The 13,833-nt window shown below is 44.2% G+C and overlaps 1 protein-coding gene across 1 annotated transcript in view; it reads left to right on the top strand.

Moving 5' to 3' along the window:
- Positions 1–13,833, top strand: part of pde5ab (phosphodiesterase 5A, cGMP-specific, b) — a gene marked incomplete at its 5' end in the record, with an annotated part of 195,044 nt that overhangs the window by 38,998 nt on the left and 142,213 nt on the right. The window contains one exon of the mRNA XM_084320619.1: positions 3,732–3,905. Within this exon, the coding sequence (XP_084176745.1) occupies positions 3,732–3,905 (174 nt within the window). The remainder of the gene's footprint in view (positions 1–3,731; positions 3,906–13,833) is intronic.

The following is a 13,833-nucleotide window of genomic DNA, read 5'->3' on the forward strand; positions in this document are numbered from 1 at the left end:
TGTGTGTGTGTGTGTGTGTGTGTGTGAATCATTTATTCCTGCACTGCTGATGTAATGAAGACGTACAGTAAGGCCGGAGTTCTGCAAGTCTGGTTATAAACTGATGACAATAAACTTATTATAAGCTCATATAGAGAAAATGCACAACATCATCTAATAGTCTAGTCTGTCTAGTTTCTAGAGTCTAGTTTCAACACCCTTTATAAGAGTCTAGTCTGTCTAGTTTCCAGAGTCTAGTTTCAACACCCTTTATAAGAGTCTAGTCTGTCTAGTTTCCAGAGTCTAGAGTCTAGTTTCAACACCCTTTATAAGAGTCTAGTCTGTCTAGTTTCCAGAGTCTAGAGTCTAGTTTCAACACCCTTTATAAGAGTCTAGTCTGTCTAGTTTCCAGAGTCTAGTTTCAACACCCTTTATAAGAGTCTAGTCTGTCTAGTTTCCAGAGTCTAGAGTCTAGTTTCAACACCCTTTATAAGAGTCTAGTCTGTCTAGTTTCCAGAGTCTAGAGTCTAGTTTCAACACCCTTTATAAGAGTCTAGTCTGTCTAGTTTCCAGAGTCTAGAGTCTAGTTTCAACACCCTTTATAAGAGTCTAGTCTGTCTAGTTTCCAGAGTCTAGAGTCTAGTTTCAACACCCTTTATAAGAGTCTAGTCTGGTCTGTCTCAGAGTGGTGGAGGTTTTAACCCTTTATAAGAGTCTAGTCTGGTCTGTCTCAAGAGTGGTGGAGGTTTTAACCCTTTATAAGAGTCTAGTGTGGTCTCATACGTTACCAGCCCAACTATGTGTCCAGCACCACCGTTGCTTACGTCCATCTCCCTACAAGTCCTGAGACAAGGAGAAGGGACAGAGAGGGAGGAATGTGAAACGTATGTCTGTGTCAGGGTTTCCGTTAGAATTTTTTTTTGCAGGTCTGAGTGTCCGGTAGATTTCAATCTACCGGACAAATGGGATAAATTCCGGTCAGAGTTTATTGAGCTTAAAAACAATTGATAGGCCTATATAAAGAATGACATCATCAAGGCATTTATAATATTTTTACTTAAAACTAGACTACTTTTGCGTATATACAGTCATTAATATATTCCAAATAAAATAAGTCCCTCGAGACTGCGTGCTGCTGCCGACTTGAGGTGTCGGTGGGCAGTCTGCCCGACCTTAATAAACAGCAGTCTGTTATAATCACATTTTTATGAGCTAACGAATTCCGTTATATTGGACATTTGTATTAATTATATCAAGCGAAGAACTGAGAAATTTGGCAGAGAGACGGCAACATTATCGTGGGTTTGCGCCGTGATGTATATCTCCACCTCCCAACGACTTGGTGCTGCTGCTCATAATGTCCGGTGAAAATAATTCCCTCTAAGCACAATTTGATTATTTGAATTGTATTAAAATAGGCTAAAATTAAATAGCCTATGCGATGAACGAAACAATCATTACATTTGTCGTTGCTTCACCAAGCAGCCGGTCAATGACATCCTGTGTCAGCGAGCTGGCAGCTGATTTACGTGAAGCATGGAGCAGGAGCAGACAGAGCAGAGCAGCGGTGTCAGCAGCGCCCCCACCCAACAGCTGAATTGCCAATGGCTGAATTGGAGTACTGCACCCTGCCAAGCCATGCTTCACGTAAATATATCAGCTGCCAGCTCGCTGACACAGGATGTCATTGACCGGCTGCTTGGTGAAGCAACGACAAATGTAATGATTGTTTCGTTCATCGCATAGGCTATTTAATTTTAGCCTATTTTAATACAATTCAAATAATCTAATTGTGTTTAGAGGGAATTATTTTCACCGGACATTATGACCGGAGAGATTAGATATGTCGGACTTCACCAGATTTTGCCGGTCAAATACCGGTAATTACCGGCTAACGGAAACGCTGGTCTGTGTCAACATGAGGGTGAGGTGTGTGTCAGTATGAGGGTGAGGTGTGTGTCAGTATGAGGGTGAGGTGTGTGTCAGTATGAGGGTGAGGTGTGTGTCAGTATGAGGGTGAGGTGTGTGTCAGTATGAGGGTGAGGTGTGTCAACATGAGGGTGAGGTGTGTGTCAGTATGAGGGTGAGGTGTGTGTCAGTATGAGGGTGAGGTGTGTCAGTATGAGGGTGAGGTCTATGTCTGACTAGGGGTGGGCGATATATCGAGTATACTCGATGTATCGCGGATTGTTCTACCCGAGATGTAGTACTGTACTATATCGCGAACATCGAGTATTTAGTTTATATGGCGCCGCCCGCGGCCGAGAGACACTCGCAGTGCTTTCCTCGAGAAGGGACGGCGGAGCTATAGGCTAACGTTAGTGTATTGGTCCCGAGTGTAGCAGGGACGGCGGAGCTATAGGCTAACATTAGTGTAGTCAGGGCTGTACAGTGCGATATAATGTTGCGGTTGTAATTTCATTAGACAGACCAGCGCGGACCTTTAATAACATGTAATTTAATTGACACGAGCAATGAGCTAACGGTAGCTGCTAACCAAGGTATCCATTAGGATTATGCTAAGCTAACTAGCGATAGCTGCTAACCCTGGAAAACGGTCAAAGCGGACTCCACAAGACTAGTTCCATTCGTGAGGAAAGGGGGTGGGTTATCTATCTCTCTCTCTCGCTCGCTCTCTCTCTCGCTCGCTCTCTCTCTACATTCAATGATTTAAAGTAGCCAAACGTTACAGACAGTATAAATACTAACTGGATAGTTGATGATATAAACATTTAATTTCATTATCTGAAATATTCTAAAATCATTAAGTCTGCTATAAGCCATTATACCTTTGTGTGTGATTATTATTTTCTCACAGTAGGGTGTGTATATATATACATATATATGTGTGTGTGTGTGTGTGTTTGGCTAAAGTGGATAGAAAACACAGTACTGTGTAAAAGTCTTAGGCACCCAAGAGTTTTTATATAAATTGTCTTAGATGTACATTTTTTTTATTAGTGTGTCAGTAGACTACTCTTAGTACATTTTCATTAAATTATTTTTTAAAGCATCTTCATGGTTTAATAATGCAAACATATGTTGCAGGGACTTATTATAACCATCATATTGGTGTGACTGTATGCATCAAAGAGTTAAATCAAGCATTTTTAAGTGATTTAGAGGAAATGTCAAAATATGGCAAAAAAAATTTGCGATATCATTTAGAGGCCATATCGCCCAGCCCTATGTCTGACTTGCGGAGCGCGCATTGCGCTCCGCTGTCTCTGAATGGATTTGGTAGCCGTAATTTTTGCGTCTCCGTAGACTGTGCCACGTCACCGTTTGAAAGTTGTAGTGAAGATTGATTTATATGAAAACCGATTCATGTATAATAAAAATTCCACGCCATTCCGTGATCATTCAGAATTCCGTGTTAATATCTCAATTCCGTGAAATCCTCATTCGATAGGGCCCTAGTATACAGCGAACAGGTCAGTATGCTCTAGTCTACACCAAACCCTCCTGTTCTAAACAGACCACATCACTTCCTGCCGCCTGTGTGTGTTTGTGTACTATTTTAATTACACTTTTGAGAACCAACTCTTGACGAGCCTCCTTTAGTTTAACGTGAGGCCTTCTGTCCTCCTCACACCAAAGCACACGCAGATCATCAGGTCAAGGGTCAAGGTCAGGGTTAGGGTTAGGTTTGGGCATATCGCGAGGGTAAGGGTTTAGGGGGAACGAATGTAAAGCAATACAATGTCCTCACAAGTATAGTAAAACATGTGCATGTGTGTGTGTGACCTCAGGTGGGGGAGGACAGCTCCAACAGGAAGTTCCTGGTCAGCCGGCTGTTCGACGTGGCCGAGGGCTCCACGCTGGAGGAGTCCTCCAATAGCTGCATCCGCCTGGAGTGGAACAAGGGCATTGTGGGCCACGTGGCGGCCACTGGGCAGCCGCTCAACATCCAGAACGCCTACGAGGTGAGTCGGGAGGCTGGAGTCGGGTCCTATTTGTGGCTGAAAAGCAGCTTTTTTCCTATCGGGTATCGCGGGTGGCAGGACCGCTGGGGTTTGTGACGACTGGGATTATGATGATGGCTGTAATGAGGTGGTTTGGACTCTGTGTGTGTGCGTGTGCGTGTGTGTGTCCGTGTATGTTTGCGTAAGGGTGTCTTTGATGGTGCTTTGCTGACAGAGCACAGACCTGGGAGAGACTAGCCAAAGCCCTGACCACAGAGAGCGAGAGGGAGAGAGAGAGAGAGGGAGGGAGGGGGGGGGGGGGGGGGGGCAGAAAGAAAGAGAGAGAGAGAGAGGGGGCAGAAAGAAAGAGAGGGAGAGAGGGAGAGGGGGCAGAAAGAGAGAGAGAGAGGGGCAGAAAGAAAGAGAGAGCGGGCAGAAAGAGAGAGAGAGGGGGCAGAAAGAAAGAGAGGGAGAGGGGGCAGAAAGAGAGCGAGAGAGATAGAGGGGGCAGAAAGAAAGAGAGAGAGAGAGAGAGAGAGAGAGGGGGCAGAAAGAAAGAGAGGGAGAGAGGGATAGGGGGCAGAAAGAGAGAGAGAGGGGGCAGAAAGAAAGAGAGGGGGCAGAAAGAAAGAGAGGGAGGGGGCAGAAAGAGAGAGAGAGAGAGAGAGGGGCAGAAAGAGAGAGAGGGGCAGAAAGAAAGAGAGGGAGAGGGGGCAGAAAGAGAGAGAGAGGGGCAGAAAGAAAGAGAGAGAGCGGGCAGAAAGAAAGAGAGAACGAGAGAGAGTGAGAGAGGGGGCAGAAAGAAAGACACAGAGAGAGAGAGGGGGGGGCAGAAAGAAAGACGGAGAGAGAGGGGGGGCAGAAAGAAAGACAGAGAGAGAGGGGGGGGCAGAAAGAAAGACTGAGAGAGAGGGGGGGGGGGCAGAAAGAAAGACTGAGAGAGAGAGGGGGGCAGAAAGAAAGACTGAGAGAGAGGGGGGGCAGAAAGAAAGACTGAGAGAGAGAGGGGGGCAGAAAGAAAGACTGAGAGAGAGGGGGGGCAGAAAGAAAGACAGAGAGATAAAAAAAGGGCAAGTAGTATTTATGACACACACACACACACACACACACACACACACACACACACACACACACACACACATGCACATGCACAATCTGACTCCCACTGCTGACCTACCCTTTCACTTAGTCATTGAGACGTAGCCCCCAGCCCCCCAAATGTTCATTCTCTCCTATTTGATTCAACTGAAACAAGACAATACTAAAGGTTACTTGAATATATATGTTCGTGACAAGTTATGCTCCTCTTTACCATGTATATCTTGACAATCTGCAACAACACCCATAAAACATAACTGCAACAACACCCATAAAACATAACTGCAACAACACCCATAAAAAAGTAACTGGAGTACTTTTTGTAGGTCATCATCTTCAAACGGAAAGACGACAGAATCAGACTTCTTTACTCCGGGTCATGTTTCAGTGGTATGACCTCTGGAGACTGAGCTGGTTTTGACCTTCGACCTCCTCAGTGATGACGTCCCCACCCCCCACCCTCCCCACCCCCGCAGTTCTTGAATGACCCACTTAGTGCTTTTGCTGAATTGCTGTCATTTTGTCTGCGAAGCGTCTGATTTCTGCTTCGCCCCATTTACCCATGATGCCTCTGCTGTTCGACCCGAGCAGAGCAATCAGAGAGGTTCTGAGAGAGACTGCAGGCGTGCCCGTGTTTATTTGTGTGTGTGTGTGTGTGTGTGTGTGTGTGTGTGTGTGTGTGTGTGTGTGTGTGTGTGTGTGTGTATGTGTTTGTGTGAGAGTGTGTGTGTGTGTGCATGTGCATGATTACCCTTCTGCACTCTCTGTGTACCTCCAGTGGTGCCCCAGCTGTATAAAGATGGAGGTGTGTGTGTGTGTGTGTGTGTGTGTGTGTGTGTGTGTGTGTGTGTGTGTGTGTGTGTGTGTGTGTGTGTGTGTCTAGGGAATGGCAGGATGTCACACTGACACAGCAGTCCTACTCCCTCACAGAATGATGAGCCCTGAAGAGAAAACAGATGTGTCATCGGTCCCTTGAGTGGGAGAGTGTGTGTGTGAGAGAGAGAGATAGAGGCAGAGAGTGAGGGAGAACAACAGAAAAGGTGACAGAAAGGTGACAGAATAAAAAAAAAATAGAGAGAGAGAGTATGTATGTGTATATTTGTGTGTGGGGAGGGCGTGTGCGTTCTCACCCTGACGTGTCATGTGACCAATCGGCTTGTTTACCTCAGTGCCAGATTCCTCAGTCATTTGGTTGCCTGCCAACATCGACCTGTACCTGCCAACATCGACCTATACCTGCCAACATCGACCTGTACCTGCCAACATCGACCTATACCTGCCAACAGTCGACCTGTACCTGACAACATCGACCTGTACCTGCCAACAGTCGACCTGTACCTGCCAACATCGACCTGTACCTGCCAACATCGACCTGTACCTGCCAACATCGACCTATACCTGCCAACATCGACCTGTACCTGCCAACATCGACCTATACCTGCCAACAGTCGACCTGTACCTGACAACATCGACCTGTACCTGCCAACAGTCGACCTGTACCTGCCAACATCGACCTATACCTGCCAACATCGACCTATACCTGCCAACATCGACCTATACCTGCCAACATCGACCTATACCTGCCAACATCGATCTATACCTGCCAACATCGATCTATACCTGCCAACATCGACCTATACCTGCCAACATCGACCTGTACCTGCCAACAGTCGACCTGTACCTGCCAACATCGACCTATACCTGCCAACATCGACCTATACCTGCCAACATTGACCTATACCTGCCAACATCAACCTGTACCTGCCAACATCGATCTATACCTGCCAACATCGACCTATACCTGCCAACATCGACCTATACCTGCCAACATCGACCTGTACCTGCCAACATCGACTTATACCTGCCAACATCGACCTATACCTGCCAACATCGACCTATACCTGCCAACATCGACCTATACCTGCCAACATCGACCTATACCTGCCAACATCGACCTATACCTGCCAACATCGATCTATACCTGCCAACATCGATCTATACCTGCCAACATCGACCTGTACCTGCCAACATCGACCTGTACCTGCCAACATCGACCTATACCTGCCAACATCGACCTATACCTGCCAACATCGATCTATACCTGCCAACATCGACCTATACCTGCCAACATCGACCTATACCTGCCAACATCGACCTGTACCTGCCAACATCGACCTGTACCTGCCAACATCGATCTATACCTGCCAACATCGACCTGTACCTGCCAACATCGACCTGTACCTGCCAACAGTCGACCTGTACCTGCCAACATCGACCTGTACCTGCCAACATCGACCTGTACCTGCCAACATCGACCTATACCTGCCAACATCGATCTATACCTGCCAACATCGACCTATACCTGCCAACATCGATCTATACCTGCCAACATCGACCTATACCTGCCAACATCGACCTGTACCTGCCAACAGTCGACCTGTACCTGCCAACATCGACCTATATGTGCCAACATCGACCTGCACCTGCCAACATCGACCTATACCTGCCAACATCGACCTATACCTGCCAACATCGACCTGTACCTGCCAACATCGACCTATACCTGCCAACATCAACCTGTACCTGCCAACATCGACCTATACCTGCCAACATCGACCTATACCTGCCAACATCGATCTATACCTGCCAACATCGACCTGTACCTGCCAACAGTCGACCTGTACCTGCCAACATCGACCTGTACCTGCCAACAGTCGACCTGTACCTGCCAACATCGACCTGTACCTGCCAACATCGACCTGTACCTGCCAACATCGACCTATACCTGCCAACATCGACCTATACCTGCCAACATCGATCTATACCTGCCAACATCGACCTGTACCTGCCAACAGTCGACCTGTACCTGCCAACAGTCGACCTATACCTGCCAACATCGACCTGTACCTGCCAACAGTCGACCTGTACCTGCCAACATCGACCTGTACCTGCCAACAGTCGACCTGCCCGGAGCGGAGCAGTCTATTGTGGTCTATTTATAGCCTACTAATTCTTATTAAGAGTGTATTTCCTATGACAAGGACCCCCGAGACCCAGCCGAGAGAGAGACACAGGGAGAGAGGGAGGCAGAGAGAGAGGGGGGGGGGGAGACAGTGCAAGAGACAGAGAAAGAAGAGAGAGAGAGGGGTAGAGAGATGAGAGAGAGGGGAGTAGAGAGATGAGAGAGGAGAGAGAGAGAGATGGATGAGAAGAAACAGGATGAGAACAAAACAAATACAGAAGGAAAGGGGCAGATGGGAAGGTCCACCTGTGTCTCGCTGCTTAACTTGCTCATTTGTGTGTTCTAATTATTATTAGTGTGTGTTTACTCAAACGTGTTCATGTATTTATGTGCATATGTCTATATGTGTGTTTCAAATGTTTAAATGTAAGTGTGTTGTGCATTAAGCACAAGTCAAAGTACACCTTAGTGCGCATGTGTGCTCGTGCGCGTGCGTGCGTGTGTGTGTGTGTGTGTGTGTGCGCGCACACGGCACCAACCACCAGCTGGGTCTGTGCAGAACCCGATACGGGGCTGTGCGTTGTGCTTTGCGTGGAGCGCCATACTTCAGGAAGTCCATCCGAGGCCATCTGCGTCATTCAGCGCCACGCGCAGCGCCCACCGAGGGACCTCGGAGCTCTCTGATTGGATCGTTAACTTCCCATTAGTGCGGTGGGGGATTATGTTCAAAGCGGCTGCGAGACGGCGAACAAAAACACCCCCCTCTGGTTGTTTACATTGGTTTCGCCCACTGTGGGTAAAGTGCTTGGCAGTGGCTCGGGCCAGACCAATCTACAGGGATGTTTTTCCTTATCAATGCCTTCACTGTGTTGCATCCAAAGTGTAGATCCTGAAAAAACACACCACTTATCTACGGTCCCTGTGTTGTTGTCGTTTCTTTTATTTGACTTTGTGCCAGGGATACTTCTTGGAATGCGAATGATAGCTGTGAAAAGATGGTTTTGAACTTTGTTGATAGGAGGTTTCCAGCTGCGTGGAGTAGGGATTTAAAGAGGGTTTAAAATGGCCGTTTGTAATCTGGTGAAAAATGGCGGAGCTATGGACTAGGGCTGCACGATTCTTGCTCAAATGTGAATCACGATTTTTCTTCCAAAAAATTTTGATCACGATTCTCTCACACGATTCTTATTTTTTCAATAAAAACATTTATTGCACTCTTTCTTAAACAGACAACATAACATATATCAAAGTGCTTGACTTAAACTTAAACATAACATATATTAAAGTGCTTGACTTAAACTTAAGTCTCTTGTAACATACAAAATAAGTCGAGTCTCTTTTCTGCGTTGCAGCACTTTGCTATTGTCAGTCAGCTAAGGGCATCATTTGACAAGCGTGTGTCATTTGACAAGCACTCCATCAAATGACCACTTTCAGTTCTGACCTTTGTCCCGACTCTAGCGTCAGAATGTTATGATTTTGGATAATCACAGAGTTTACCGGTACACACGTTACATTCTACAAAACGTATTTTCTGTGGGATTTTTATAAACTTTGGACTGTATGACTATAAGGCTATGGAACCGTTGTGTTGTCCAGCTCTCATCTGTGGAACCCAAAAACAGGAATCTGCGACAAGCCAACACAAAAGTACGAAAATATATTGAATGTTGAATTAATAGCGTGTTTTGCTTTACATCGTGTACTGTAAGTGTGATTGATATCGCAACTGGGATTGTTCCGAAGCAAATAAGTCAACATGTGAATGCAGTGTGACGTGAATCCATAGGGGAATAGGAGCGAGTGTTTTAATGCAACTGATCTCCATTTTGACGCAAATGCAAATACATCAGAATCGTTGTCATTTAGAAATGAGATCGCATACGTCTATGAATCGAGATCGAGATTTGTTTACGATTAATCATGCAGCCCTACTATGGACATTATACAAAAGTAACTGTACTTACAGTAGATTTCATTCATGGTCTTTGCTGCCCTGTAATGGGTGCCTGGTTGAACTCTGCCATTGGAAAGAGGAGATTTGGCCTGATCCATAGATGTATGACTTGGCCACAATGAGGTAATTTATAGGCCTGATATTCTATATTCATATTTAAAATTGCATGTGTCCGGATTAGGGCTGAGCCCAAACGTTCGAACGTTCGGACCTTCGTTCGTTATGTTGGCATTCGAATTCTAAATCAACATTTGAATTTTTTATTTTTAATAAAAATAAATTATAAATAAAAAAATATTATAATTTTTTAAATATTTTTTTACGTGTCTATTCATTCTGTTTAAACCAATGGGGTTTTTCTTCACAGTTGCAGATAAAGATTAGGCTACACTAATATTATAGTATTAAAAACTGATGAGTAATATTCATTAAAGAAAGTTGATTTAATAAAGAAAAGACAAATTTAATCAGATTAATCACTTTATTCAAATTGAGGATTTAGTTTGAGGATATTTATAAAAAAAAAAAAATTATTATTATTAAATAATAATGAAATAAAATAATTTTATTAAAAACGAAGGTTTGAAAGTCCGTTCGAAAAACCCTGACGAAGTTCGAATCCCAAAAACAGGTTTCGGGGACGGCCTTAGTCCGGATGGCAAAATTCAGTACTGTATCTACAAAACCCCCTGTAAATCATCTGCCCTTTATTCATTTGCTTAGATCTTGTATACACTTGATCTCAAGAAGGTGCTGAATGAGCTCTGCATGGTGTTATTCACGGTCAAAGAAGAAAAATTAAAATAATTTAACAAATTATATTCTCCTTTGGTTCATTGCAATTTACTCAAGCATAGTATAACAGCCACAATATTTCTGACACTGGGAATACATTCCCTGAGGTCTATATATGTCCCTGGATACCAAGAACATACAAATGGACCTTGTAGAAGTGGAGCAATCATTTACTTGGGTATTTACTTTTAGGCAAATTTTCCGGAAATATGGCTAGGGCTTGAGAGGTTAAAATGGCTGTTTGTAGGGGCAACTACGTGGCGTAGTGGGCAAGGCGCTCGCCACGAAATCTGGAGACGCTGGGCTCGCCAGTTCGAGCCCAGCGCTCCACATTTGCTTTCAGTTTAGCTGGTCGTCCGTACTAATACACATTGGCCGTATTAGGGGGTGGGAAACTGATGGGTGGGGATCGGGCGTTGTGGACAGCGACTCCTACAGGTCGGTTGGTGCGCCTGCGCAGTAGAATCAGGAAGTGTCGGGGGCAGCGTGAGCCTCCCACGCGTTACTCCTCGCCACTGAGAGATCGAGCTGCGCAGGTGAAAAGATGCAACTGCTGTTACCTCAAGTACCGGAGGGGACTTGTGCTATGTATGACTTAGTCCACATTGCAGCCGGCTTGTGGGAGGCAAGAAACAACGTTCGTGACAGGGGAGGGTTGAATTGGATGATACGAAATTGGGATGGGAGAAAATATAGAAAATGGGATCAAAAAGAGAAAAAAATTCTGTTTGTAAGCGCGTGTCTGTGAGAGTGCTGTGACTCATTCCTGGCGCGGGCTGGCGGTCGGACAGGGTGCTTTAGTCGGGGTCCGTGAAGTAGGCGCTGTGGCGGCAACGCAAACGCTCTTTTCATCGTTTAGGCAGAAAAACACAAACGCCTACACAAACGCATGCAAATTGACAAAGAAATGTACCGTACTCATAAACACGCATGCAAGCGCACGCACACACGCGTATGCACGCGTACTAAGCACACAGATTTACACAGACGCATATTAACAGACACACAGGGCGGTCCTACTAAGTGGAGGGTCCAGGTTAATGGTAATAGACTGAGGCATTGAAACAGAGTGTTGAAAGGTCAATGAGTGGGAGGGAGAGAGAGAGAGGGAGGGGAAGGCAGAGAGAGGGAAAGGGGAAGGGAGAGGGGAAGGGGGGGAGAGAGAGAGGGAGGGAGATGGGAAGGGAGAGAGAGAGAGGGAGAGGAACCTAAATTGTACCTAAATTGCACCTCATCCCATTTCTGCCTTGCACTATATAGTATTGTATATTAGTACACTGCATAGTATATTGTATATTATATGGTAACTCAGTTACGTTTATTCTGCATCGAACATTGTACATATACTGAACACTGTGACCTAATTTTTTCACTTCTAATTTACATGCTATACTATGTTATTTTATTTCATACTTATCTTGTCTTGCACAGTCTCTGGAGCGTAACAGTAAGAAGCATTTTTTATTCTGTACTTCTGTATGACAACTATTAAAGAAACTTGAAACTTGAAGGGAGAGAGAGGGAGAGGAAGGGAGAGAGTGGTCCTCTACACTCTCTACCTCTACACAAACCATATATTCACTGGCGAACGCTGGTTTGCGTCGAGAAATGTATCCTAAAACTAGGAATGGAGACGGAGTTGGTTTATTTGATTCTAACAAGCGAGAATCCGCAAAAACTGCGACCGCGTACGTATGTGCATACATTCACACGCCCACACACGACTTGATCCCCATGCCACATTTTAAATGTAAGAAACAAACACTCACGCGGCCCACCACATGGCACCAAACCCTCCTACTAGCTCACCTAATATCTAGTCCACCAACCCCTATGTAATGTGCAGTAAGTCAGTTTGGGGATACGTTTTCAGCTCAAAGTTGTGGAAAGTTTCTACGGTATATGAAAATATTAGTGCTGTCAATAGTTGATAGTTAATAGTAAAAATGTATTAATTAATCTCACAATTTTCTGTAATTAATCTAGATGAATCTAGATTAAAAATCGCATTTTTCTACTTGAGACCGAAGCTTGTAACAGATATTTACTTGAGTAAAATCATGGAATTAATGTAAAATCAACACAAATAAAGTATATTTAGATTCAAAGACTATTTTAATTGCTTTCTTTGAATACAGTTTCTCTCCTGTGAAATACAAATGTTCAACAAAACCATCAACATTGACTCAGCTAGACCTCTTTCTTATATCCGCGGCGCTAACGGAAATAAAAACAACCCAGGCCTATGTTAAAGTGCAGATTGGCTTAAAGGACGATAATGTCTTGTATGAACTACCAGTAATATAAATCATATTAACAACAAAAATGTGTTCCATCTTCACTTCACAAATTACGACAACTGCTGCTACTATACTGAAGATCAGTACAACCGGACAATTAAGACAGTTAACAAACTATCAATAATTCACTTCAATTCAAGAAGTCTGTACGCAAACTTTAACAGCATTAAGGAATATTTAAACCAGTTTATACAACCATTTAACATAATTGCCATTTCAGAAACTTGGATGAACGAGGAAAAGGGAATGGATTTTGAAATGGTCGGATATGAACTCAACTATATGAACAGAAAAAATAAGAGTGGAGGAGGAGTGGCTGTGTATGTGGATAATAACTTGAATTATAAGATTGTAGAAAGAATGACATGTGATTGATAATTTATTAGAATGTATAACAATAGAAATATGTGTAGAAAAAAAGAAAAATATAATTGTGAGCTGTATATATATAGAGCACCACGTTCAAATATTGAAGTTTTCAAGGACTGGATGGAAGAAATGTATATAAACAATAATCAAAAGGCTATTTTCATCTGTGGGGATTTTAACATTGATCTTTTAAATCCAAACAAACATAAAATGACTGAGGAATTCATCAATACATTGTATAGTTTGAGCCTTTATCCAAAAATCACAAGACCCAGCCGAATCACATCCCATTGTGCCACTCTGATAGACAATATATTTACGAACATTATAGAAAACAATACAGTGAGTGGATTACTAATAAATGACATCAGCGACCATTTACCAGTTTTTACAGTTTATGACAACAACTACACAGAAAACAAGCAGGACAATAAACTACAATTTAAACGAGTAAGGACTGAAGAATCA

This window comes from Notolepis coatsorum, assembly GCF_963971535.1.
Source record: "Notolepis coatsorum genome assembly, chromosome: 1".
Classification (NCBI taxonomy): domain Eukaryota; kingdom Metazoa; phylum Chordata; class Actinopteri; order Aulopiformes; family Paralepididae; genus Notolepis; species Notolepis coatsorum.